The sequence below is a fragment of the Telmatherina bonti genome (assembly GCF_933228915.1).
Source record: "Telmatherina bonti genome assembly, chromosome: 1".
In the NCBI taxonomy this organism is placed as follows: Eukaryota; Metazoa; Chordata; class Actinopteri; order Atheriniformes; family Telmatherinidae; genus Telmatherina; species Telmatherina bonti.
Window position 1 is genome coordinate 23,742,136 of NC_136619.1, and position 27,113 is coordinate 23,769,248.

At 36.3% G+C, this 27,113-nt stretch overlaps 2 protein-coding genes across 2 annotated transcripts; both read right to left on the reverse strand.

Annotated features, from left to right (window-relative positions):
- Positions 1-992: 992 nt before the first annotated feature.
- slc38a8b (solute carrier family 38 member 8b) lies at positions 993-10,023 on the reverse strand (the record flags this gene model as incomplete). The annotated part of the gene is made up of 9 exons (XM_079250890.1): positions 993-1,095; positions 2,400-2,451; positions 3,325-3,527; positions 3,618-3,765; positions 3,850-3,964; positions 6,282-6,519; positions 6,602-6,758; positions 7,380-7,578; positions 9,835-10,023. 9 exons carry the CDS (start codon positions 10,021-10,023, stop codon positions 993-995), a joined length of 1,404 nt encoding a protein of 467 aa, XP_079107016.1.
- A 4,674-nt stretch (positions 10,024-14,697) lies between these two features.
- nrn1lb (neuritin 1-like b) lies at positions 14,698-18,884 on the reverse strand (the record flags this gene model as incomplete). Its single annotated transcript, XM_079243861.1, has 3 exons — positions 14,698-14,995; positions 16,889-17,036; positions 18,830-18,884. The coding sequence occupies 3 exons, from the start codon at positions 18,882-18,884 to the stop codon at positions 14,698-14,700; spliced, it is 501 nt and encodes a 166-aa protein (XP_079099987.1).
- Positions 18,885-27,113: the final 8,229 nt, after the last annotated feature.

Sequence of the window (27,113 nt, forward strand, 5' to 3'; positions counted from 1 at the left end):
TATTTTTAAATAAGTTATTTTAATTTAGTTTGTGCATTTGCTTTGGTAAATAAGTACAGCGTATATGCCATTATATTTCCATTAAGTATATGGGTCATTTGTTGTTTTTAATCCCACTCCAATAGGAAAGAATACAATATCCAGTATTTAGACATGTGAATTATTACATTTCTCCAACACAAGTATGAATGCTTGCAGGCAATATCCCTAAACTCTATTAAACTCAAAGTCAATAAATAAACAGTCTAGTTCTGCAAACCTCGACATTGAAAGGTGCAGATTTAAAGCACTGCTATGATTCAGGATAAGAATCAAGTCACCGGGTGGGAAAAAATACATAACTAATTGTTATCAGGAAAAAATACTTTTGTTAATCTGATGAAAAAACTGAATCATTTCAAGGACAAAGAATCCTTCAGTATGTAAAGAACATATATTTTCTTACATAGTTCCATCAGACATGTCATCAACTAAAATGATCACATCCTACCAGAATAACCAAGATATGACTCAGTTTTCTCCCATCTATGACTTCAGTATGGAACCACACATATAAACAAACTACACAGATAAATAATTCCTAAATGATGCAATAGTGCCCCCTGGCTGAGCAGAGAAAGAAATATCGAGGTCTCTCCATACAACACACACTACTGCCAATATTATAATAGATACATAAAAAGAAAAATTCATAGCGCAATAGATGCCAGAGTTAAATTTTCCTTCAGTTTTTTTTTTTGTTTGTTTTTTTTTTAATAAACTTTGGCACTTTTTCATGATTTAATTATTGCTTACAATGAAATACAATTACAAGACAAGAAAATATTACAATCATACGTTTAACACAGATTTCCCTAAACTGTAGAGGGCTGTGCCTTACAAAGATGTATACAGAGGAAATCCTCTTTTATAAAGTCAGCCTTCAATTGTGCAAAAGAGATGGATGTTGCAGTGGCAGCAGCTGTGCAGACTGGTAATACAAGTGGCCACACTTAGAATCTTTGGAAAATTTCCATCACAGCGATTGTAGTGCTCTGCCCAAAGATGAAGGCTCCAACTATGATTGTTATCATTCCCCAAATTGTTAAAATGAGCCTGCAATGAAAAATAAAATCATGGCATCAGACAAGAAAACACAAAAGTCCTTTTTACAACAGAAAATTTTACAGTGCAGGTTTGATTTTCTCCACAATAGACATTTTTTGTAAACCAGTAATCTATATTTTTATGAGTCTTTATAATTTTTTTAAACTGAGCTTTATGTTAAAGGTGATATAAGGGTACAGTAGTCTCTGTGTCCAGCTTGGAGCAGGTGTACTGCTTTCACAGGTGGAAGTGGGACATTATAAAAGTGTTCCAGGAGACGACAGATGATGTGTTTTGTAACTTGAGGGTTTTTGTTTGAGCATCTTTTATATCATGATGTCAGAACTGTGCTTTTTGAGAAAATTCATTGTAAAAAGCCTATAATTTTCTAAATGACTAATGGGGAGATGTTGAGTTGGCCATTTGAAAATGAAATGTATAGTTTGGTGAGATCTTTGGACAATGAAACTTAGACAAAGGACTGTATCCATTACAACTGCTATCGTGAGTCGTTTGTATTTCGTGTGTTGGTCATCGTATTGCTTTTATGGTTAGTGTCATGAAAGCCTCATGGGCAGGGCATGCAAGTGCAGGACACTTAAATCAAATCAATCAATGTTCAGACCTTGTAAATGCCAGTTTACATCTTCTTTCCTCTAAATTTTCCTGTAGATTCAATAAGTCCAAGCAATATTTATCAAATACCTTTCCCCCATTTTAATACAATACTGTCACTCAGTCACAGCAAACTGGTAAACAGTCCCACCTCCATGAGTGTATCAGTATAACATGTCCCAAAAGTGCTTAACCGGATATTATTTTGATGACTGGGAAGGCCATTTAAGTACACTGATCTCATGTCACATTCAAGGATGCTATCAGTTTATAAGAGCTTTGCGACATAGTGTTGCAGAGACATGACAGATGGGTACATTCTGTGATTCTCAAGGGACACAAACACTTCAACACCACTCTTGTGGTAATTAATGTTCAGCTGCCACTTGGAGTTTACCAAAAACAACATCTCCCACACCAATAAAACAAACTCAAATCTACACCCTTGTTTCTGTTGAAGTTATGTTTCTATGTTTCTGCCATATTTCCTTTAATAAGCAGTTCAGTAAGGGGACCTGTTCAATGTTCAATAATTTGTTTGATTATAAACACCAGTGAGTGTTGCATGTTCAGCTGGTCTGCTGACATACAAATTTCACTAAGTTAATGTGTACATTGGTTCCTACAGTTTTAGGAAATCAAAAACTGCTTTTTCTTGCCTAAAACCACGATTACATGAGCTTGTGTTTGTTACTCACCTGACTTTATGAGATACATCTTCTGTTTGCATTGTGAACACTAAACACAGACCTGCAACCCACACACAAAACAAAATATCAAATTATTCAATACCTAAATTAACTAATTATTTGGAAAAATACAGTGAATGTGCAGAAAAATATGCCAAAAACAATGATGGACACTTTTTCCCTATGTCGACATTCTGCACAGCAGTTCAGAAAATAACTGAATATAATTTGATATGTTGTGGTCAAAATGCAAAATGGTCTCTTTATCTGGTGAGCATTGTTATAAAAATGTGACTATGTGCCATTTGCTGACATCCATTTTGTGTCATAACACTATTTTGTGTGTTGTGCATTGACAACTATTTGACTAAATCAGACATTCCCCTCACTTCTACAAGAAAATCAAATGTGAGGAGGGAACAAGTGTGTACTTTTTTCTGTTTGAATTTAGCTGTTTAACTTTGTGTAAGAGGAGGTTAATGTGTAAAATTACACTCAGCCCCCTTAGACTGCAGATACTGGCGCATGTTCTATATTTAGTTTAGTAAGTAGTAAATATCTGTGTGAGCACAGTTAGGCTGTAAGAGTGCACTTGCATATTTTACAGTAACTACTCCCATCATGTCCTGGAAGCTTCTTGTTAGAAATGCATCTCCATTTTATTTCAGTATTCTAGGTATTTTACACTGTACATTAAAATAGTTGCAATTAGACAACATTTGCAAATTGACTTAATAGAATTAACTTCACACACATCAACATCAATGACTGGTTGAGCCAGTTTTTCCAATTTGATTATGTTGTAATTGCATTTCATCTGGTGGAGAGAAGGCAAAAAGAAGGTTGGAATCATCAGACCAAATCAGCTTTCACATTTAAATTAACACTGGGATCCCAGTTGGTGTTACTGGGACAGGTTAAAATGGACTCATACCAGGGAAAATAAAGATGAAGAAGGCGCTGATTCCTCCAATGACACTAATAACATCAGCCATGTCTGGGACAAACATGGCGATGAGCAGAGTGAAAGTGATCCAGGCCACTGTTAAAACAGCTCTGCAGCGACTCTCAAATGAATGAGTGGCAATTCCTCTGCGGCGCCTTTGAACCCGCAACATGAGGTTCAGGATGACAGATCTGTTTTGCACACAGACAGACGACATGGTACCAACCAAATATATGGAGTCACACAGTAAGAAAAAAAACTTCACTGGAGTATTTTCACACCTTCCCAGAAGAAGAATGATGGGATAGATGGTGATAATGGATATCCCAAAAAGTAGTCTGGAAATGATCATGACCACATCATTTCCTGGATATGACATCAGAATGTCTGAGGCGACAGCTTGGCCAAATGTCATGAAGCCATAAACACCTGATGAGGGAGACAGTGAATATGATAGGAGCGTATAGGTGACTACATAATACAGCTAGTGTAATATTTTAGAGATGAACCTACCAGTGAGAGTGTAGATCAGCAGGCAGAAAAACATGGAGATCACAGAGATAACCACCCAGTGAGAGATCTTCTGGTTCTCCATGCTGCTATAGATTGCTATACAGGCCTCATGACACTACAAGCACACACATACAGATAGGAATTGTTTGAGGGATTTTTCTTCCTTATTAGAATCAGACCAGCTCTAATATTCTGATGAACATTACTTGCCATGGCTTAAAAAAGACAAAGGACCTGTACAGGACTTTGGTAAATATATTGAAGAATTAATGATTGGACATGCCTAAACATTCTTCAGATACACAAAAACAAAACTCAGATGGTTGTTCGTCGAGCCAAAGAGAAACTTTTTTTTTTTTTTTTTTAAAGTTACCATAGAGCTTCATTCAATATGCCTAAAAAAAAAAAATTAAAATAAAAAAAAAAACCCAACCAGGCCAGAAATCTGGTTGTAGTGATGGACTTGGACCTACATTTTGAAAAACATTGTAATGGAATCACAAAGTCAGCTTATTTTAAGAACATATAAAAGGATAAAAGATCTGATGTCAGAACCTGGAAAAATTAGTCCAAGCTTTTATCTTTTGCCGGTTTGATTACTGTCTACTGGGAAAAAAAAAACAACAATTAGAGAACTGCAGCCTATTCAGAACTCTGCTGCTCGAGTCCTCACTAAGACCGAGACAGTGGACTGTGTCAGGCCTGCTCTGAGGTCTTTACACTGGCTGCCTGTCGCTCAGAGGATAGAATTTAAAGTTCTGCTGCTGGTCTATAATGCGTTGAAAGGTTTAGGTCCAAAACCCATTACTGACCTCCTGACTCAGTATGAACCTACCAGACCCCATCAGGTTATCTGGATCTGGTCATTCATCAGCACCCAGACTGAGAACCAGACATAGAAGAGCTTCATTCAGCTATGTATAAAAAGTCCAAATCTGCTCAGTTTCTTTAAAGCTTGAATTTTCTTTTTACTCATGTTTTTAATAGTTTTGTCTAATGTTCAGTCTTCTTCCTTTTTTTTATTTTAAAATGTTTCTTATTTTGTAATGTTTTGATGTCTGAAACTGTCATTTTAAGGTTTTAATGTCTTAATTTTCTTAATGTCTAAAACAGACCTAACATTTTATGCAGCATCAAGTAGCTTTTGTATCGGTTTGCTGTCAGTATCTGACTTTTCGACAATACATTTTGAAAGTGCCTGCCTTTTCTCTTTTTGTTCTGTACTATTAGATGTGTACTTCAAGTTGTTGTCTTAATAAAAGACCCATGAAAATAAACTCAGTTTTCTGGGTCTGTGTAAAACATAACACACTTGGAAACTCCTCCATTTTTGGTTTTTTTTTTCCCAGTTCTTTAATACAGTCAGTGTCCAAACTACCAGATGCAGTAAAGCAGGTTCCAACATATAGCACATGTAGGTGTTTTTCTGTAGGCAGATTGCTCCAGTCGTGATTTTAATTTTTGTCGCATTCAAAAAAATCAAATCAAAATAAATTTCTTGTTAGCCTTAATCATGATAAAAGATGGATTCCAGGATCTTTGGATGTTGTCATGTAGCTTCTGGAAAAATTCTGTTTTTTATGATAAACTTTAGGTGCTGTTTGAGTCAGCTGGACACAATCTGTAGACGTGCTCATTATGCAACGTATTTCCTTGGCAAAAATCCCCACAGGAGAAATGAGTTGGTCTTAATAAAGACTTGGTTGGGATTTTTTCTTTTGTGAAGAAGTGCATCACAATAAAGTTGAATGGGGAATGGTATCCAGGTCACAGAAGAGACGAGGATGAGAAGGATCATAAGTTTGTTTGACAAGTTAACTTAATACATGGGTGGTGATGTGTCTTTAATGCAAAACACATTCTCCCTAATGTATTTAGAGAAAGGAAAATTCTTGAACACATTAAAAGGAAGTTTTTTGTTTGTTTTATTTTTCAATGTCTTCTTTTCATCTTTCTGGATTTCTTGAAACCGCTCTAAAATTTTGCAAGAAAATGAACCTTATAGCAAAGTTAATATGTTTTTTGGTAAGGTATTGAAAATCAATCAGTTTATTAAACAGTATGATTGCAGTTTTTATGAAGACACACACACACACACACACACACAGTATATATGTATGTGATAGACATATATATATATATATATATATATATATATATATATATATATATATATATATATATATATATATATATATATATATATATATATATATATATATATATAGACATGTGTATAGACAGTAAACAAACTAATAATTCTTACAAAGCATTGACCTTAATTTTTGACCTGTCACTTTTTGTCAGCATGTGAGTTAAGTTTAGTGTGACAAAAGATTTATAGCAGGGAAAGATGCTGATCATAATTCACTAGAAGCAGTGGCAGGTGATCAGATATACTGCTCATATTATTTGTCTGAAGATGATCCTACCTGGAAGCCAAAGCAAATGGTTGGTACGACACTGAACATTGATGCCCATGAGCTCACACTGAAAGACACACATGTAAATTTACTGATGCAAAAGACTGAATAATCAATTAGAAAAATAAACAAAGTTACTAACCCCTGACTGTGCTCTGGAGTTATTATAGCCGTGTGGCTGTCCATCAGGTAATACTTGACAATCACTGCCACACACAGATATGTAGCAGCCAGTGTTCCTAACACACTAACATGAAGAGAAACAGTAAACTGATGAAATGGTTGATCTTCATCCAGAAATTTCCTAGACAATGGGTAAGCACTGCTACCTCGTGTATTTCTGGATGCCAATTTCTTTTGGGATAGACAGTGGTAGGATGATGACAAGACACATGATGAAAAGGGCAAAGCGCTGGTCAGTGTACCAGTGATAAGGCATTTCTGCCTCACTTGACCCAGTCACAGTCTCATATAAAGAAATGCATACTGGAGAGACACAAACACCGCATCAAAAAACTGCAAGAAAACAGATTCAAGTTCATTTACACCTTAACAGGAAAATTTCAGATTAATTTTTTTGTTTGTGAAGAAACATGATTAGGAATTATGTACGTTCATATGAATACACTTCAGCCATATGTCTTTGATGATATCTCTAAGAGCTTAATCTCCACTGTGATACATGGAGAATTTTTTAGCTAAGGGGAAGGGGTGGGTTTTGGAGTGTCAATCCAATCAAATACGCCATCTAAAATTGGAGCAGAGCAAAAGATTCACAGGGATTTGAGAGGTTTCAGATGGACAAACTGACAAAGAAAAAAAAAAAAAAGGATAATTCAGTGCTGTACTGCTCTCAGTCACGTTTCATCCTAATACTACCTTAATTAAAATTAAAAAGTCTGAAAGAGATTAATTTATAAAATGTTTATCCAGACAGACACACAATCAGACAAATAGACAGAATTATATAAATTAATCTCGAACAACATTTTTCATGGTTGTTTATTTACAGAGAAATTTCCTGTGGGAATTTTACCTAAAGGTGAAAAACTAACTGGACATATTAGGACATGGAAAGAAATTAATATCAGTTTTCTTTCCACTTACATTTTTCTAGCTGATCCTGCACCACCACCAGGAAGGCAACACTTATCATGAAGAGGTTGAAGCAGAAACAGACTTCACAGAGTTTTCCCACCGCTTGTCCGCACACTTCTCTCACCACGTCCTGATACGTCTTTTGCCTGCTGACAGATGACGCATAGCCAAGGATGACCAGACCACTGATGAGGAATACCAGAGATACCTGAGGGGCATCAAAGAAAGGAGCCCAAAGGTGATACTTAGTCACAGACCAGAGTGATATTAACAAAAAGAGCAGACTATGAAACTATTCTATTCTGGTTCTCTGACTCTCCCACTGATGACCTGAAGCATGTCCAAAAGTAAAAATCCACCATAATATTCTAATATGACCAGGACTTGTCTTTCAGCTCACATTTAAAACAGGTTTCTAGAACCGCCTTCTTCCACCTGCATAATATTGCAAAAATTAGGGGCCTCTTGTCTCAGAAAGATGCAGAAAAATTAGTTCATGCCTTTATTACTTCCAGACTGGATTACTGCAATTCCTTATTTATGGGTTGTCCCAAATATGCCCTGAAAAGTCTCCAGCTGATCCAAAATGCTGCAGTGAGGGTTCTGATGAGGACTAGCGGGAGAGATCATATTTCACCAGTTTTAGCCTCTCTACACTGGCTTCCTCTTAAATCCAGGATAAAGTTTAAAATTCTTCTCCTCACATTTAAAGCTCCCCATGACCAAGCTCCATTGTACATAAAAGATCTCATAGTTCCATATATTCCAAATAGAGCACTTTGCTCTCAGACTGCAGGTTTACTGGTGGTTCCCAGAGTCTCAAAGAGTACTATGGAAGGAAGGACCTTTAGCTATCAGGCTCTTCTCTTATGGAACCAGCTCCCACTGTGGGTTCGGGAGGCAGATTCCCTCCAAATCTTTAAGATCGAGCTGAAAACCTTCCTTTTCCATGATTCCTATAGTTGGGATATGAGCACCTCCTGAGTTGGAGTCTGCATGTACGGGACCCAAATATCCAGGTTATGCTCATTGCTCTTATAGTTATGGGCAGTCTAGCCATCCATTACTTATGTAGCAATGGGGATGTTACCTGATGCACTGAGAAGTACCTCACTCTATTTCTCTAATATATTAATGTATAAATATATGCCAATATTTCCATCTCTAACTTTTTTCCAGAGGTCTTCCTGATTGCAGTTGTACATGTTGATCTCCACCTCAACCAGTCGAGGCAGATGGCTGCCCTCCCTGAGCCGGGTTCTGCCGGAGGTTTTCTTCCTGTTAAAAGGGGAGTTTTTTCCTTCCCACTGTCGCCGAGTGCATGCTCAGGATGGGGGATTGGATCGAAGTCATGACTCGATGCAATCAGTTGGTTTCCTATTATAGCTATGTATGAATTGGCTCGAAATTATGTGTATGTAAAGTGCCCTGTGACAACATTGTTGTGAAGTGGCGCTATACAAATAAACTTTAATTGAATTAATATATAGGATGGCATTCAGCGTACTTGTCCAATAATAACCTAATGTGCTTTCAAAAACTTTCCCCCAGAGAGATTCAGTGAAATAAACTAATAGAAGCTCAAATTCTTTCTGAACTTTCTGCAGCTATGTCAACGTTACAAAAAAAAAAAAAAAAAAAAATCAGAAACAATCTAAACAAAATGAAAGTCAAAATCTTTTAGATCTGTTTTTAGCTTACAAAACAGAGCTTAGTATCTGCAGTTATGAACAAGTTTTGGGTTTTTTTTGTTTGTTTTTTCCTACATTGCAAGAAGAGGAAATGAATACTGTAATTTATTGGAACATTTCAGCATGCAAGGCAAAAAAAAAAAAAAAAGACCAGGCGGAGTTCTAATGAATTTGAAAATTTATATATGATTTGACTAACTTTGGACAAACTTCCTTGTAATTTCTTTAAGTGGTCTTCAGTAGCAGTTCTTCGTGCTTTTTTTAAAGGAAGTGAAAAAGCATCAAAACCTTCAGGAAGCTCTGAATACTATTACACCACTTTAAAATTATTATAAGAGTGTCTGACTCCCTGAAAGCAAAAGATAAAGATATGTGAGATTACTCCAGAACTTACAGTACTTTAGTCTGGACACCAGCTTCAGTCACCTCATGCGCATTCTTAGAAAGCTTATTATCTATGAAGCCCACACACAAACACATTAGTGGTAAACACATGCAGCACAGTGATTATTTGGATCCTCACCTAAACTGTGAGCTTCATTAGAGCTCACTTGTGAAAAATAGGTCTCTATTTCACACAAAGGAGAGACAGAGGGCAGTGATCCATATTATGCATACACTGGCTGCAGCACAGCATGAAACTTATAGAGCTCAACTAAACGAATATCAAGTCACACTTTTTTTTTTTTTTTTAAGTCATTACAATTTGCAGTGAAAACATTTGCACTTTGGATAGTAAAGGAACTCCAGAAACACTTTCCATAAAAACTCACCATCTCCACACTGATGGCAGTGGTCACACCTCCAGCCTTCTCAAAGGCCCAAGGGAAATTGAGCAGTCCAGCTCCAAGTGCAGACTTCAGCATGATGAACACAGCTCCAAAAGAACCAAGCTGAGGGGGATCTGAATGAGACGCAGACCGGGCCAGCAGGCTGATGCTCTCACGGGCCAGTTCCTCCATGACTCCCACACTCACTAACCAGAGGCAACGTTTAAAGAGTCTTTGTGAACAACTCTGTGTAAATGTAGCTAGCAGTAAAGCATGGAATAAATAGACCTACACACCCGTGCACATGGGTCTTATTTGACTGTTGAGCATTTCACAGTGAGGTGACACATATGACACCAAAGTGTGTATGTTTGCTTGTGTGCGCTCTCACTTAGTCCCTTTATGTCCATCATTAATACCACAGGTGCAACAACGTGTCAGTAGCTGGTGTTGTTACCTCTGCACATTTTTCTCATGGTGGATGATAAAAATAAAAGTCCCAAGTTTGTTATGCAGCAACTTAATTAAATACACTGCAAAAAGTAGCACACACCAGAATGTCAATTTATTTTGAAACTTGGACCTTTTTAGGACATTTTGCGTTAGACAGTTAAGAGGTACCTCAAAAGCAATACCAGAGTACGTAAATCAATGTAGTGTCAGCAAAACTGAACTTTCTTTGCTGTTTTTCACAGGCATCCACATGATCTGTCCTAAAGAGACCAACTCCAGAGAAATTCACATTGAATTTTGGAGATTAAGAATGATTACTTCTGGGTTTTCCTCCCTAGCACAAAGTTTTTGTTTAATTCACTTTAGACCTTGAAGATCTGTAGAAAATTTCAAATCTATTCATGAAATTGTTGTATTATGGTTATAGATTGATGGATCAGTATTAAGCTTTTGGAGCGCTACTAGTATGGGTAAAATCAGAGAGCATGTTATGTAATACAGTCAAGTTTTTTTCTTATATTAAACCATTCAGAAGCGATTCTGACTTACATGACAATAATCTATGCTTTGTTCACAAACCTAATAAAACAGACAGCTGTAATTTTTGTATATATTGTTTTTTTGAAGATCTGGCCCTAATTTTCAAGAAATCTCAGTCCAAAAAGAAATTCAAATTTCAAACTATTTTTAAATAACCACTATTATGGTTTGTCTACAAAGTACATACTTTTACATTGTTGTGATTAAAATTAATCTGGCATGATCAGCAGTTTGCAGTGTGTCAGACCTTTTCCCTAAGGAAATTTCAACTCAGGGACATGCTAGTCTAAAAGAGATGCGTCTCTTCTCAGAGTTGACAGATTTTGATTAGACTTTAATTGTGAATTGAAATAAAGTTTTTAAAGAAAAAGTTTATTTTCTTTAGGTTTATCAATTTAAAACTAAGTTAGTCACAGTATAAGAACATATTTTTCAAAAAGATGTTTTGTGTCAGTCTGAAAAACAAAAATGTAATTTGGAAAATTCTTACCTGTCAGGTGGTACAGATTCTGGAGAAGCCATTTTGTGAACAAGACCCAAGATTATATAGGCCTGTGAGGAGACCATGTGAATGTAGCAGTTTACATGTGAGATTAGTTTTGTCTTATTTAACTTCAGTCGTGCTTTGTTGGCTAAACGTAACTGCTATGTCTCCTTCTGTGTTGCTTTTCCATTTATATATATTATATATATATATATATATATATATATATATATATATATATATATATACACACACACACATATAAATAAACAGGCAACATGCACCTTTGTAAAATAAATACTTGCTGTTTTGAAATACTTCTGCCTTTTGCCATATTTTAGCCGTTCTGGTCACATAATCTATCACGTAACTACGTCCTTTTTTTTTTTTTTTTTTTTTTTGCATTAGATTTGAACTCATTGTAGTCTCTCTCCTCTTTTCCACTTCCTGGGTCTGTCTTTGAGCTGTGATTGCAAAGCCCACAGCTGTGGAGAATTGATCATCAGAACACCAATCAGTTTCTCCATAAAAGACTTCTTTGCAGCTTTGTAAGAATGACCAAGGCAAAGGTGCTGTAGTACTGTATAAAAAGAAAGCTGAGCTCAAACCATGTTTACTGTTTTGCTTTCTACTGTTGCATATATACTACCAGTCAAATTTTTTGGACACACTTTCCCATTGGTTTTAATGGGAAAGTGTCCAAATGTTTGACTGGTACTATACAGGTATTTCTATCCAAAAGTTGTCCTCTCATCAAAGACTCCTCCACCTGCCCTTTTTGTTGAGGGATCCACTGGCAGTAAGACCATTATTCCATATTTCTGAGATCTAATAGTATTATGTTAAGAAAAAAAAACAAATATCAAGAGTTAATGTTCCAGTCATCCTACAGGTTTATAGCTTTCATGTTCTGGCTCTATAAAATCCTACCATATGGGATAGTACAATCAACTACACATGAAAGCCATAATCCCCTTCATGTCTAACATGCCATCTGCCATACAGCGTCACACTAAATTCTGTGTACGTTCTATATCTCTTTGACTTCAGACAACATCAGACCTCTTAAGAACCTATAGAAATGTCTGATTTAGTCAAGATCTGGACAGTTTGGCATGAAGGCTTAGTGGCTACTTAGATGAGTTCATAGTGAAATGAAAGATAGAGATTACAGCGGACACGCACATGAAGGGGTTCTGAGGACAGTTCAGAGACTTCGCAGCTGATTCTTCAAGCATGTACTTTTATTGGATATATCACAGTTGCAGTAAATAATAAAAATGTGTATTCTGTTTTAAGATTAAGGAGCAACTGTAGATTAAAACAAGGTCCTGGTCATGGTGTTACAAAAAGAAGGCAAAGATGGATCATCCAAAAAATGGTTTTTGTTGAGTGTAAGTGTAGCATTTATCCAGAGGAAGTTTTAATTACATATCTGCTTATGTTTTTGGCAGCCAGGCACAGTCAATACAGCAATTTCATTTTTAAGTTTAAAACTGTTTCTCGCTTCACCTTGGCAAGAAAGTCCAAGCTGTGCCCACAATGGCCACAAAATTGTTCTAAAACTTTGAAGTAGGCTTTAAATAACAAATAAAACATCTCTGCTGGTAAAGCTGCTGGCTGGATCGATTCCACTGCTGAGCGGTTTCCTGTTTGCACTGTCTTATCTGCCACCACTTCGCCCCCCCAAACCCCACATTATCACTTCCAAGCCAGGTCTGTGTAATTCTGTTTCCAGAAATTGTAAAACTGTTTTTGCAAGATCTACAACTTTCCCTGAGGATTGTAAAAGTGTTTTTGTTCTGCAGGAGTTTATTAGCAGGATGTCCACCAGAGGGACAGTTGCAAAAACCTATCCAATTCATCGTGTCATATCAATGATGTTTCCACCTCTGATCCTCACCTGACACATTTGGTCACATAATGTTCCACTCACCATTCATTTCTGGGCTGAAAAACAACACAACAGACCATTGGGCTTTTTTTTTTTTTATCTCACACCTACCTCATGCTGAGGACATCCAGGGTGTATTAGTTTTCTGAGGTGCAACCTGCTACACTGGATCAGTGAGGACCAGGAAGATTAATCTAGCCATAATTCTTCTGTTATGAAACAGTTTGAGAGTATTAAGATCATACACACACTATCAGAAACACAGCACACCTAACTCACAGTCATGGTTGTTTGGACTGTCAAAATAATTGCACTTTGTTTATGATGTCTTAAATTTACTGTAGCTGCTCCTTTTTGCTTGTTTGAAATTTAGGGGTAGCAAAAAATAAATAAATAAAAAATAGTAATAATGTTAAGAAAACATTAAAATGATGAGAAATGTCAACAGAGATAACAAATAAAATGCAGTATACTGAAACAGATGTCATTAAACACCAGACAACAGTCCTGCATTGTAAAGCAAAGTCATGGCAGTAACGCCAATAATAGTAACAATTCTCTTTTCCTCACCACTGACTAATGTGCCTATATTTATATTTCTATCATTAAGACAACCAAACAGAGAAATAAGTAAGAGAAGAAAAAACACTGCACCCAGATCACAATTGTTTAGATCAGATAATATTTGGATATGTGGATTGACAAGGTCATCTAAAATCTTATTTGTCCTAATATGTTGCATTACAGGTTTCTCCTAATGTTGAATAAACAAATAAAAAAATTATGTAACACACATTTGGATGTAAGGAAGGTTCTTACAGCTTTGTATCCTCACTAAAAATATTTTCAAATCTTTCAAATCACTCAACCCTTTGCCATTAAAATCATTGCATAATTTAACCAACATTCCTGAAACATATGCAGTTTTTGCACAATATAAGGTTTATATAAGATTACACACTTAAATTATTTTATGTATGTTTGAGTTTAATATGTCAAAATGTGACCGTGAAAGTTTTCCTTAGTGAGGCAACCATTATGCTAATCTGATTATATAGTAAATTTTGCTTCATATCAATAGATTCAGTAAATACATCACTTTGTTGTAAGATACAATTAAATAAACTATCCTGTTATTTTCCTTCTCATTTGGGGATTAATATGTGGATATGATTAATTTAATGTGTTTGGACTATAAAGGGGAACAGCAATCAGATGATCTACAGCATCACTCAGAAAAAGGATTTATTGCTTTAATATTCATTTAATCATAAAATCTTATGTAGATAAATATCTCATATGCAAGAATACAAAAACATACAATATATAAGTTTACATTCGTCATAGCACAGTTCACGCACTCTAAACACACACACACACACACACACACACACACACACACAAAATAGAATCCCTAATTACAACATTACAAGAAAGCAGACGTTAGAGGAGTGTTAAAGTCTCTGAGCTGCATGAGAGTCTATGCACGGGTTGACTAACTCCTGAGCAGAACCAGCAGTATGCTGCATACAGGGAACATCAGTGTATCAGGGCCGTGCCTGTGTGTCTGCCCTTTCAGTGTCTCCTGGTTCATCTGGTCAGAAGTGGGAGGGCTCTGTGGTGCAGGCACAGTACTAGGGGGGAGGGTGGTGCGGCTGGCACACATATCGTAGAGGTTTCCAGAGAACTGCGTCTTCCTGGACTCTTGTCTTAGAGACTCCCACACAGCTGCTGCCTCACCAGGACAGCCGGCTAGAGCTGAGTTGGCACAAACATGGAACGCATTCCAGGACCTTCAAGGAACCAGGACAAGAACAGATTTGAGTGCAAAGCATCAATCTCACGATCACATGAGATTACATGTGATTAACCAACCCAATCTTCTGACAAAACATGCAGTAGCTACATTGATCCACTGTGCAAAACATTTAAGCTCTATAATGTTCTACAAATACAACAATTTCTGTTTTTTAAAATTTGTTTTCAAAAGTGATATCTCAGTTTGAATATGTTTATTATTGAACATCTCCATATGTGTTTCTGCATTATGTCTACTTTCCACATGATTTGCTTGGAGAGTGGAAAGATTGAAAGGCAGAAGGTATTCATACAGATAAGAGGTTACTACTCCAAAACTCCTCCATTTTTTATTCCGCTCTCTCATGAATGATTAAAGTTAGGAGTAAATGTACATGATTATGCCTGAAGATTGAACATTAAATTATTAAAGAATAATTATTCCTGTCATATCACTGGAATCCTGACCTACATTAAACAACTGACCATGGGTAATATCTCACAAGATAAAACCAGAGAATGTGACAGTACCACCTTTTGGGAAAGTAAAGAAACATAATAAATAAACCTACGACATGAATACTGTAACTCATTATTGATTGCTGTCAGTTATTATTCATTGCCAAAATAAAGTATCAGTGGAGCCCCAGGAGATTGAACAGATTGCTGCTGCCAGGCTTCTGACTAAATCTCAGAGTTCTGTTTTTTGTTTTTTTTATTATTTGACTCCACTCCTTTTGTAAATACAGTTTTACTTAATTACATCTTCTGGGATTCTGGAAAGCCTGTAGCACTAAAGAAGGTTCATTCTTTAAGACACTGTCTGGTCTGAAACATATAGGTCCTTTCAGACTGGACACTAAACACTTATTTTAAAATAATACAAATAACTAGTATATGTCTTCATTCTCAAATGGGACAATCTTGATTTATTCTGTGTCATATCACTATATTATTATTGCCAAATCAGCTGTAAAAGGTGGCTCTCAAGTGGGCACATTAGTTTTTTTTTGCTTTATTTATATCACATTGTTATGAAAGTGATGAGTGCAACGAATGCTTGTGGCCTCTGACCATAACATTTAAATCTTCTGTAAAATTTTTCCTTTGTTTCAATTCAAGCAGCTTCGAGCATCACAGAGCTTATGTAAAAAGGGCATAACATTACCAACTGCTTTCTAGTTTTTACGCCCATAAATAATGAAAATACACAAAACAAGATTAAAACACAAATTTAATCTGCAGCCAAGCAAACAGGATTTTTACCGTTTTTTCACCCACATGCAACACACTAGTCATACTAAAACTACTCACCTAAAGTGGAGTGGTATAATGATTTATGTTGCAAAAGTGATGCAGGATGCATGACATCACTGATGGGTGTGGTTACACAACCAATATGACTTTTTCCAGCAGAAACAGACCTAATGCATCCCAGCACAATGTTAAATATACTTTTGCAAGTATTCAGAGGTAATGTAGAGTGAATCATTGTATTTTCTTATATTTTATATATATATATATATATATATATATATGTATATATGTGTGTGTGTGTGTGTATAAACACATACATATATACAGATACACACATACATATATAAATACATATGAACCTGTTATACTGTTTCCAAAACAGGAATCCAGCAGCGACACGTCAATAGCAAATCATTAGTCTGCATCATGTGTTGAAGTAAAGAATGTTTTCTCAAAAATGGCTATGTGTAGATGGATTGTGGACCCATAAAACAGCTGGTGTCAACAACAACATATCAGTTGTGCTAAAACAACTACTTTTGAATGATATAAGACAAGTTCTGTTAAGACTAACATAGTGTGATTGAATGGTGATTACAACAACATACAAACACACACACGCACACATGCACCTGCAGATTGAATCAATGTCCTGTGTGCTCTGGTCTTTTTGAGTTTCCACCAAACTGTCCCCAAGTGTGAGCAAACACTGTGCGAAGCTCTTGTAGATGGATCCACAAGCAGCTGGGATTGCAGCTCCAGAACATATAGGGACTAAGGCTAAAAGACAAGACAGAAAAAGAACTAAATGTGAATAAAACGTTCAGGTCGGTGTATTCACTGGTGTAGCCTAAGTAAATGGACCACACAGAAAGAAATACTAAGTGAAGATGTTGTTTTCTGTTGTGAAATTAAGTATTTATAGAGACACAATCTGTGTGGAGCTTAGATGGATCAAACAAATGCATAAATATGTTGCATTCCATTCATCTGGAGGGATTATTACCTCCCCAAATCCAGATTCAGTGTGGTACCACAAAATCATGTATGAGCAGTCTAAGTGCATTGAGCTGTTCATCCATTACACTTCTCTCTGAAATCATAGTGAGCTCAAACAGTCATTTCTTGTAATATTTGACCAGCTATTTAAATAGCTTTAGTGAAAATGTGTACAATAGTTCTCTGAGAGTCTGATGTGGGTTGGAGTTTTGGTAAGCCAATGCAGGGTCAAGAGTGTACCACACAGCTTTGATTGTTAAAAATCCCTGTCAAAGCCTCAAAATGTGCAGCCGGAATATTGTGTCAGTGCTCATTGACAATGAATGGGCACCATACCTCTGAAACCTATTGTATTATGTGCTCTCTCAGTGACATGGGTGAAGAGCACAACATCAGACCTAATTCTCTGACATCTTTGCAACTAAGATGAGATTTAGTCAATGCGATAACCACAATATAACATAACACATATTTCTTATCATTTAAACCACATCACAATGAGGTCACAATGGAAAGCATACAACATCTGTGTAACATTACATTTTCAAGCTGGATAAACATTTTTAAAAATTCCTTTTTATATATAAACAAAAGGGAATAGTTAATTGTTGAAAAATGTAGATGTTTAACTTTTCAAAGATTTTTTTTGTTTTAATGTAAAAAAATTAATGACAAAACTTAAAAAAAAAAAAAAAAAACTGAGGGTCTTTATGGACAAGAGAGATCAATAAAGCTGTCCACCTGCTTTTGGCCTTAAAACACACACATGAAGCAAATCCCGCCTTAAATAATATAAAAGTCTTGACTTGATAATAATCCCACCCAACGTTTCCAGTCACTGCCAAAACACACATTAATATAAAAAAATGCTTACTTTAGTACCAAGCATAATCTGTTGCATTTTGTAATTTACCTCCAAATGAAATTATTAATCCTGCATTTACTGGTCAGTAGAACTGGTGCAGTTTTGATATTTTAACCTACCTTGCTAATGAATTATTTTTCCTGCAATGCATTCCAGTGTCAGCAAAACATCTAATACATTCCCATCACATTTACATTGAAATGATAAATTCATTGCTTGTTTCAGAACTACGCCTGCTCTCAAAAACTGGGATTATTCAGTTTTACAGTTTCCTTACCAGAAAGAAATAAAACCCCTAACAATAGACAATACAATTTATATCCCAACACCCAATGTCGCGCACTAATCTGTATGTGTAGATGCACACAAACACACACCACAGAAAGAGAATCCACCCATGAGGGGACAGTGAGAGTTTCATTAAGGTAAGTGCATTTTTAAAACCTGTCTCTCCTTAATGTCAGATTGAAATAGACTTCATGAGGTTTTTTTTTTATCTACTTTAAGGCCTTCTCTAACAAACTTTCACCTTCTCTGATCCAACCTCAGTAGAAAGAAACAAAAGACATTGAGAACCTGTTCCTCTCTTAAAAAGGGGAATGGTCAACATAAACACTTTCAAGTTCTACCAGAGGACTTAAATGCACACATAAACACAAACAGCACACTAAAACAACAGTTAATGAACTCAAAAAAAAAAAGCCCTTACTGAGGCAGAGCATGATGCTAAGCAGCACAGTCGAAGCGCCTGGATGGGACTTCATTGTTCAGCTCAGTAGATTCCAGCGGAGTTGTGTAGCACCTCTGAACAAGAATGGAGCTCTCACTGGCTGGAAATCCAAAAAGGAGCAAGTTGCTGCTTTAAAATGTGAAATTTCCTGCCATCCGTTGGGAATTCATCAGATTGCAAAAGTACAGCAATGCTCAGAGGCACATCCCAGCTGGATTAACTGAGAAGGGGGCAGACGCATCACAGAGTAAAGAGGATGTTGTTGTGGTACTGTGTGTATGTGTGTGTGTGCACTAGGGAGGCAAGTGTTGTAGAGAGTTTGAATGCAGCAGACCAATCACAGCATCCCAGTGCAGCACAGTGGATTAAAGCATTCTCATTTCCGGTCTTCGGTATTTGGAACATTTATTTGAAACACAAATGAATTATGTGTGGTATAATGGTTATTGTTCTCTCAGTACACATGCTTTGTGACACAACCTCCTGCCTGTACTTTACAACAAGCAGTTTTTATCAAGAAGTGTAAAAAAAAAAAAAAAAAAAAAAAAAAAAAAACAGTCAGATGTATGAGGAGAACTTGCTTTTTTTGTTTTGTTTTGTTTTGTTTTTTTTATTTTATTTGGACAGATGGATGACATCCCAGAGGATAAGAGAATTCAGCTCACCTGGGAGTCCAACACAGATGCAGAGCAGCCTTGAGAATTGCAGCTCCCCATGGGAAAATTCATCTGCAGCTATGTGGGTCACAAAGGGGCTAGTGATGTGATAAACAGTAATTAAAAGAATGAACAGTCAAAGAATATAAAAAGTGTTTTAAAATTATTTATGTTAAATAATACCCCTCAAATCCCATGTGAGCGTCTAACTTACAATCTCCTCCTCTTCTTCACCTTAAAATCCCCTGCTACACCCCCAGATGGCTGATACTATTTGCATTAATATATGTCCTGGTTCACATCTTTATACTGCCTCAGAAGGAACAGCAACTCATTGTTAATCTGCAGATTAAAACAATCATTAACTGCAGAACAATCTGCCTGAGTCTGAAATCACTGCCCCCAATCAATGCACAAGGGCTAACAATTGCATTGTTTTACTATATTTTCACACAATTCTGGATCATGAAACTGGATATGAACCATTAATTGAAAAAGCAATTTTTCTAATTGCATAAGATTTTCCAAGACTTTTTCATATTTTTCCCAGTTCAAGAGAACTGATTCTTACTCCATATTGCATAGACTGTGAAGTCCTGGAAGCAAAAATAGCTAATAGTGAATGAATCTGCACTTTCTTGTTCTTTCTGAGGGAACCATTTAAAGATATAGTTGGTTACCTTGCTCAGAGGCATTTTTTTTTTTATTCTGGGAGAAGTGGTTCATCGTCCTGATAGTAGTCCATACATATTGGAATCATGAACAATCAGAAATATAGTTAGACCCCTCGATTTACTGTAAATCTGCAAAAACTTGACCAATTAAAACGTTCAGACCAAAATAGAGTTGTTCATTTCTTGTTCATTTTGTAAGCTTCTTCTCACGGTTCCACTCCTCCCCCTCCCGCATCACATACCTGATAACCACACCCTGCATATAAATAGCATGTTAGGATTAAAATAAAAAGTAGTGAAGAAGAAACTCGGAAGGCAAATATGGCTGAGAAAATACAGGAAGGATTTCCCAACCCGGTTCGGTTTATTTGCCTCCTCCCACTAAACAGCGGAGAAAGATTAAATTGTTAGTGGAAAAAGTTTAAAAAGCCTCCAAAAAAGCCTTGGATCACATGAAGAGCAAAACCAGAGGTGGAGGAGCCAAGACAGGGCACCAATTTCAAATCTTGCCAGCTCCCCAACATTACCTATCTCAGCTTTAAGAATGACGCAGGTCCAGGTCCTGTATAACACTACAGTTTATTATTGTTTGGTCCCTAAATTTATATATTAAAAAATTCAAATGCATCTTGCACATGTCTTTGCTGTAGGAGCATAAGGTGCCGGTGCTGCTGTTGGGCTATTAGGTCCTTATGACAGGCAAGAGCCTATCATCTCCTCTACGTTGCCATGGTTCTTAACCAGAGGGGGGCAGAGAGCCCTCTCAAGGTTGTGAATGAATCACTGTCACTGTTCTTAACAAGTGATGGTAAGATTGAACAAGAGATGGGCAAAAAGATTGTAGCTTCATCATCAGTCCTGAGGGCGCTGCACCTGTCAGTTGTGGTCAAAAAACAGCTGAGCCAAAGTGAAGATCAACCGGTCTGTCTGTGTTTACATTGTCTGCTGTGATCATACAATTTACATAAGGACCAAAAGGGTGAGGTTTTGGATACAATCAGTTGAAAGAAGTTTCCTTCAGAAAGTGTCGGCACTCAGCCTGAGAGATCAGTGATGAACACAAACTTCTGGTGGAAGCCTGGTGCAGTCGCCTCTCCTTGGTATTAAAAAGAGTCAGCTGAGGTGCTTTAGGCATCCAACCCAAATGTAAGGACAATAATGGATGGATGGATGGATGGATGGATGGATGGATGGATGGATGGATGGATGGATGATGTTTTGGGGATAGATTATGGTTCCATTTTCCTCCTTGTGAAATCTTTGATTACAATTTAAAATCTTTCTCACAGATCTGAAACATCTTGCTTCATCGCACATAAAAGAAGAAAATCCAGACTTTTCTGACATGACTGCAATATTTGCTGTCAGTGATACTGTAAAGATTTTGTAAAGTGGTTGCGTAATCTCTGCAACTTACCTTGTTGTGCTTAATGCGGAATCAGTTTGGAGAAGCTCATGGCAGTATAATATATTATCCATACTGACAGCACTGAGACATAATGATTAACATTGTGGCCTCACAGCAAGAAGGTTGCTGGGTTGAGTCTTTGCTGGGGGGAGGTTCAAACGGTGGCCTTTCAGTGTGGAGTTCTGTCTGGGTTCTCTCAGGTACCCCAGCTTCCTCCTACCATCCAAAGATGCATGTTAGGGTAATTAGTTACTCTAAATCAGGGGTGTCACACTCCAGTCCTGGTGAACTGGTATCCGACCAGTCTTTGTTGTTCCATGCACCAACAAACTTAAATAAAATCAGAAGGATCCAACAGTATTTTGTCAACCTATTCATTAATTTGGGTCAGGTGTGTTGGAGTGTAGAGACAACAAAAACCTGCAGGATACTGGCCCTGGAGGACTGGAGCACCTTTGCTCTAAATTGTCTCTATGACTGAGTGTGAATGGTTGTTTGTCTTTCTGTATTGGCCCTGTGATGGGCTGGTAACCTGTCCAGGGTGTAGCCTGCCTCTTGCCAAGTGATTGCTGGAAGAGGCTCAGCTTCCCACAATCATTAATTGGACTAAATGGTGAAGAAAATTAATTAATGTCTCCATAACTTTGTTATTCATCTACAAACCATATTCAGATGCCGAACCACATTACAGAATGAGCCATTTTGATCGTAACAATATCTAAAGAATAACTAAGTCTCAAATTCAAAATAGACAGATGATTTTACATTGTATCCATTTTAGTAAAAGTAATTCCAATGTATTTTGCAAGGATCCAAAGTGCTTTGAGCTTTGACATATTACATATCACACATCATTATGAAGACATAGAGAATTTTTAAAAAATGCTTTCTGTAAAAATAATGGCTCAAATAATCATTTCTGCTGTAACTGGGTAGCCTTTATGTTGTTCAGTTGAGTCTGAAAACACAGCTACAAACACAACTAAAAAACACAGCATGTCCTTAAACTCTGGGCTAAGTTCAAGCTAATCAGCTTCTCTTTATGATTATTTTATGAAATTCTATTTAAACTCTTTTCTGATTTAAATTTTTGCTATTGAATATCAATCTTTTTTACAAGTATATTAATGTTTTATTTACTTAAATTTTGATCTACATTACTTTCTTACTATAGACAAATCACTCTCACCGAACAGAAAATTTTAATTATTTTGATTTGAATAACTATTATAAGAGCCTTTATCTGTATTTGCTAGTTGTCTTCTTTTTGTGAGTCCTTTTGTATTTGTCTCAATGGGATTGAAGTTGCCCCTCAGTAATGGCTCAGGTTTAAACAAAGGTTAAAGGAATTAATAAATGTTGTTCATGTAACATGAAGAACATTTTCAAGCATACATGCAAAGCTTATCTGGATATTCTATTCTCCAGTGTCCTTCTTTGACTGATCTGCGTTCTCAAAACTATCATCTAAACATTCCAAAAAGAAAGAAATTTTAAAATAATAATACTGAAGTTGCAACCACAAGTACATAATCGACAGGTTAGGTCTAACCAATACTGAGACTTTCAGTTGTGTTTTCCCTCATAGCAGTGTTAAAAAAAAATTTTATGTCTTTATATCCACACAGATCTCAAACCCCGGAAGTCAGAATCCAACATTGCTTACATTATTTCATTTCATTAACATTACATAAGTACACTCAAAGGATGAAACAATCTGACATGAGAAGCTGTTGTTTGATCTGAACATAAAGACGTCAGTAAATAGTAGAAGCCGGAGAAAAGAAAGATGGAGTTGTGTAAGTTTGATTGACAGCAGTGGATTAGGGAATTACGCAACTCTGTTGGGAGTGAAAAATAAATCCAGATGAGATTAGCGGTCTGGATCATCATTCGCTTCAATGTGCTTTATCTATCCATTCATCATCTTTCCCTCTTTTCTCTGTTTCATTTTCATGTTACACATTATCACGACTGGTATTTACGGTCCCCACTGAAGTTTAGGTCAAGCTGCAGCCCTACAGTTATTACACTGAACATTTCAGCACAGACATGAGAAACAATTAGCAAATGACTATTAGAGCTGCAAACAAACACAGTGAGACAGATGAAGAAAATTAGGCCATATAGACAGAAACTGGATCTCAACTCCCAGAGCGTTTCTCCCATGGCCATCTAGAGGCTGAAAATCATACAGCAGCCAGCCTTTACTGCCATTTGATGTACTTTTAAATCTTTATCACCATCTACAAAAGGGAAACAGACAAATAGTCCAGTAATCCTGATGCTGTGTATGAGTAAGCTACATTTGCTGAAACAGGAACTAAGTTGACCAGACAAGACAATTATTCTAAACGTATTATTAATTATTTGATAAGTAGATACATTTTGATCAATTTAATTTGGTTTCTGGATAAAAAATAAAAAATAAAAAAAAGCCGCAAGTAGGCAACTTTTTTTTAAGTTTGTTCAAATATATTTTCTGGGATAAATTAATCAATTTGACCACCATACTGCAACACTGGGCACCTCTGGTCAAAGAACTGCTTACTTTGAACAAATAAAAGTTTAGTTCAAAATTAGAAAGAAAGAAAGTTAATGTTTTCCTAATATTTGAAAGAACACTACCCTCAAATTAACAAAAAATTGCCTTATGCAAAGTTTTTCATGATGAAAACTTTGTACAGTGTATTTTTTTATGGAAGATATTCCTCGGACAACTCTTCAGCAACAGTCATATTTGTGAAGATGTAGCTGAGCAGTAACCCAGTGGTCCATCAGATTGTGCCAAATCTTTTCGAAGATCTTTAGCGGTCAAACAAGTTTAGGTCTGACCATAGATATTGTACTTGTGGTTCTTTCAGAAAATATTATTTAGATTGCACACACTGTCTAAGATCTGAAAGAGATGACAAAATGGAAAAATAATGATTTCAAAACTTTTGCATCTTCTTAAAGCCTTTGGCTTGTTTTGTTAGCATAAATTATTTTAATTTTATTTTTTATTTGTATTTCTATGAGGTTGCTTAAAATATCCAGTGGCTGCTTAATTTGAGTATGTATGACCAATTACCATTAGGCCTATTTTAGAACATGTGGAGCCACCCTAATGTGTTACTATGTCCCCCTAGAAAAACATAAATCTACTGGTCAATGAATGCAGTGTTGGCAATCATTTGAGCTGTATTCAGAAATTTCTGAAAATTTAATTGCAGTGAAATTTCCCCTCTAAAGTCTCAGTAGCCAAATCTGTGCCATTTATCAACACTCCACAATCCCACTTTTCACTCCAACTGCATTTGCAGCAACATACAACACCGTTGAGTCCATCATCAAAATAGTTTTACAAGGAGTTTTTTAAAAGATTAAATTAAGTCATCATCACTTAATCCAGCAAGTTTAACAGCAAAAACATGGTGATTATTGATAACATAGGAGCTCCCAAACACTTACTACATGTGTTTAGTTAAAATCTTAGCATGATGTGGAGTTCTGTTATTCTTGGGTTAGAACTCCATCACTTCTGCCAGCTGTAAACATGCTGAGACAGGACAGAAACAGAGAGGACATCTCATGAGGAGATGAGTATGAAGGATTTAAAAGAATGTCTGACCTTATGTGGGGTTCTGTTACTATATTCAAGTTAGATAATCAGCTATAATTATGGATACAGAGACAAAGAAGTTAAAGGTGGAGTATGTAAGATTTTCAACATTTTCAAAATAAATTAACTAAAAAAATAACTACAATCATAATTAGATAGTTTTTTTTAAACATGTAGGTTCCAGTCTGTCCATATTTGATGTGTTATTAAATTACAAGTTTAATTAATGACAAAGACCCTTCTTAAATGTTTGCCTACCAGTAAAAAAAAAAAAAAGTGCTTTTTGTCATTTGTCATTATGACAGTTCAAAAAAACCATCTAATTATGGTTGTAGTTATTTTATTAGTTAATTTGTTTAGAAAATATTGAAAATCTTACATACTCCACCTTTAAAGCAGATATATGAGGAAAGAGACCAAACAGATCCTGGGATGGAAGAAGAAACTCCTTCCACATGGGTTAGAGTGAGGTAGCAAAGCTACATGACCAGAGGAGTTGAAACAGGGGCCATTCTGTGTGGAGATTGTATGTTCTCCTTATTCTCTACTCTGGCTTCCTCCCATCATCCAAAGACATGCATGTCTGGTTAATTGGTCACTAAATTCTCCAAAAATGAATGTGAATGTGGATGGTTGTTTGTCTCTCTGTGCTGGCCCAGCAACAGACCAGTGACCTGTCCAGGGTACGCACTGCCTCTTGTCTGCCAATTGCTGGGATAGGCTCAAGCTTCCCTGCAACCCTGAAATGGAATAAGTGGTATAGAAAATAAATGAATGCATCCACATCACCTCTCAGTGTCAATCAGCTGCCCGTGCAGAACAGAGTAATTAATACCTTTCTGTGATAATACTTTAAGGGAAGACAACCCAGATCAGTTTGGAATTTATTAGACGTTTTACAGGATAGTTTGATGTTTTTCTGTATTTCAACTTGTCATCTTTTCAGTGAGTTTATAATTCTTCTTTAGGTTAGTCTCATGCATTCTACAAACTAAAACTAGAGTAAAATCATGTCCTGGTTGAACCCATCTGCAGAGCAGCAATGGTGAACTGTGACAGACTGTTCAGTATTTATTTCCATCACAGTAAGATGGTTCCTGGTCCAGTCTTGGCTGGGACCTTTTTACATGGAGTTTGTCTTCCCTCTGTATAAATGACTTCTGTACTCTTTTCATTAATAAATAAAAATCTATGTTAAGTGGTTATTCTATACTACCTCTAAAAGTGAATGTGAGTGAACCCAAATAGGATAAAACAGGTACAGGATAAGTAAAACAGACCTGCAACATGTCTAATAAAAAGTAGAATTAGGTATGTGCCTATTGTATTCAAACTTTAAGCACTTACATAACTGCATCCAGAAGAACTCAGGGGTAGCATGAGGTCACGGTAACATCCCTCATTTCCCACACAACTTTGTATCTAAAATAGCATCACAGGAACTGTAGATCATTATATCAACTACTTGTCGTTACCTCGTTGTTATGATTACATCAGCAGATGGTGGAAGTAAAGTAAAGCTTGTATGTCGTTTGTTGAGATTATGTTCAGTTTCAACCAGAAATCTGTATGTTTGATAATTACATAATATACAAATTTTTTTTTTTTTTTTTTTCACAAGTCAACACAGCTGAAAAAAATACACTGCTTTATTTGAACTAACAGGAACAAATGCAAACCATTATCTTCTCTTTTTAAAAACCAACAAAAACACACTCTGCAGTCCAGAGTTTTTACCCAGGCAGGAAGGGACAAACTCATCTGAATCTGACGCTAAAAGCAATGAAAACCCTGTAAGAGTGTTACCCAGAAATGTGATATTGGACAAAATAACAATTTGACTGTAGACTTAAAAATTCTTACTGTTGATTTACCACAATTTTTTTTCAAAGAAATTTTACTTGAAACTGAACACAGCTGT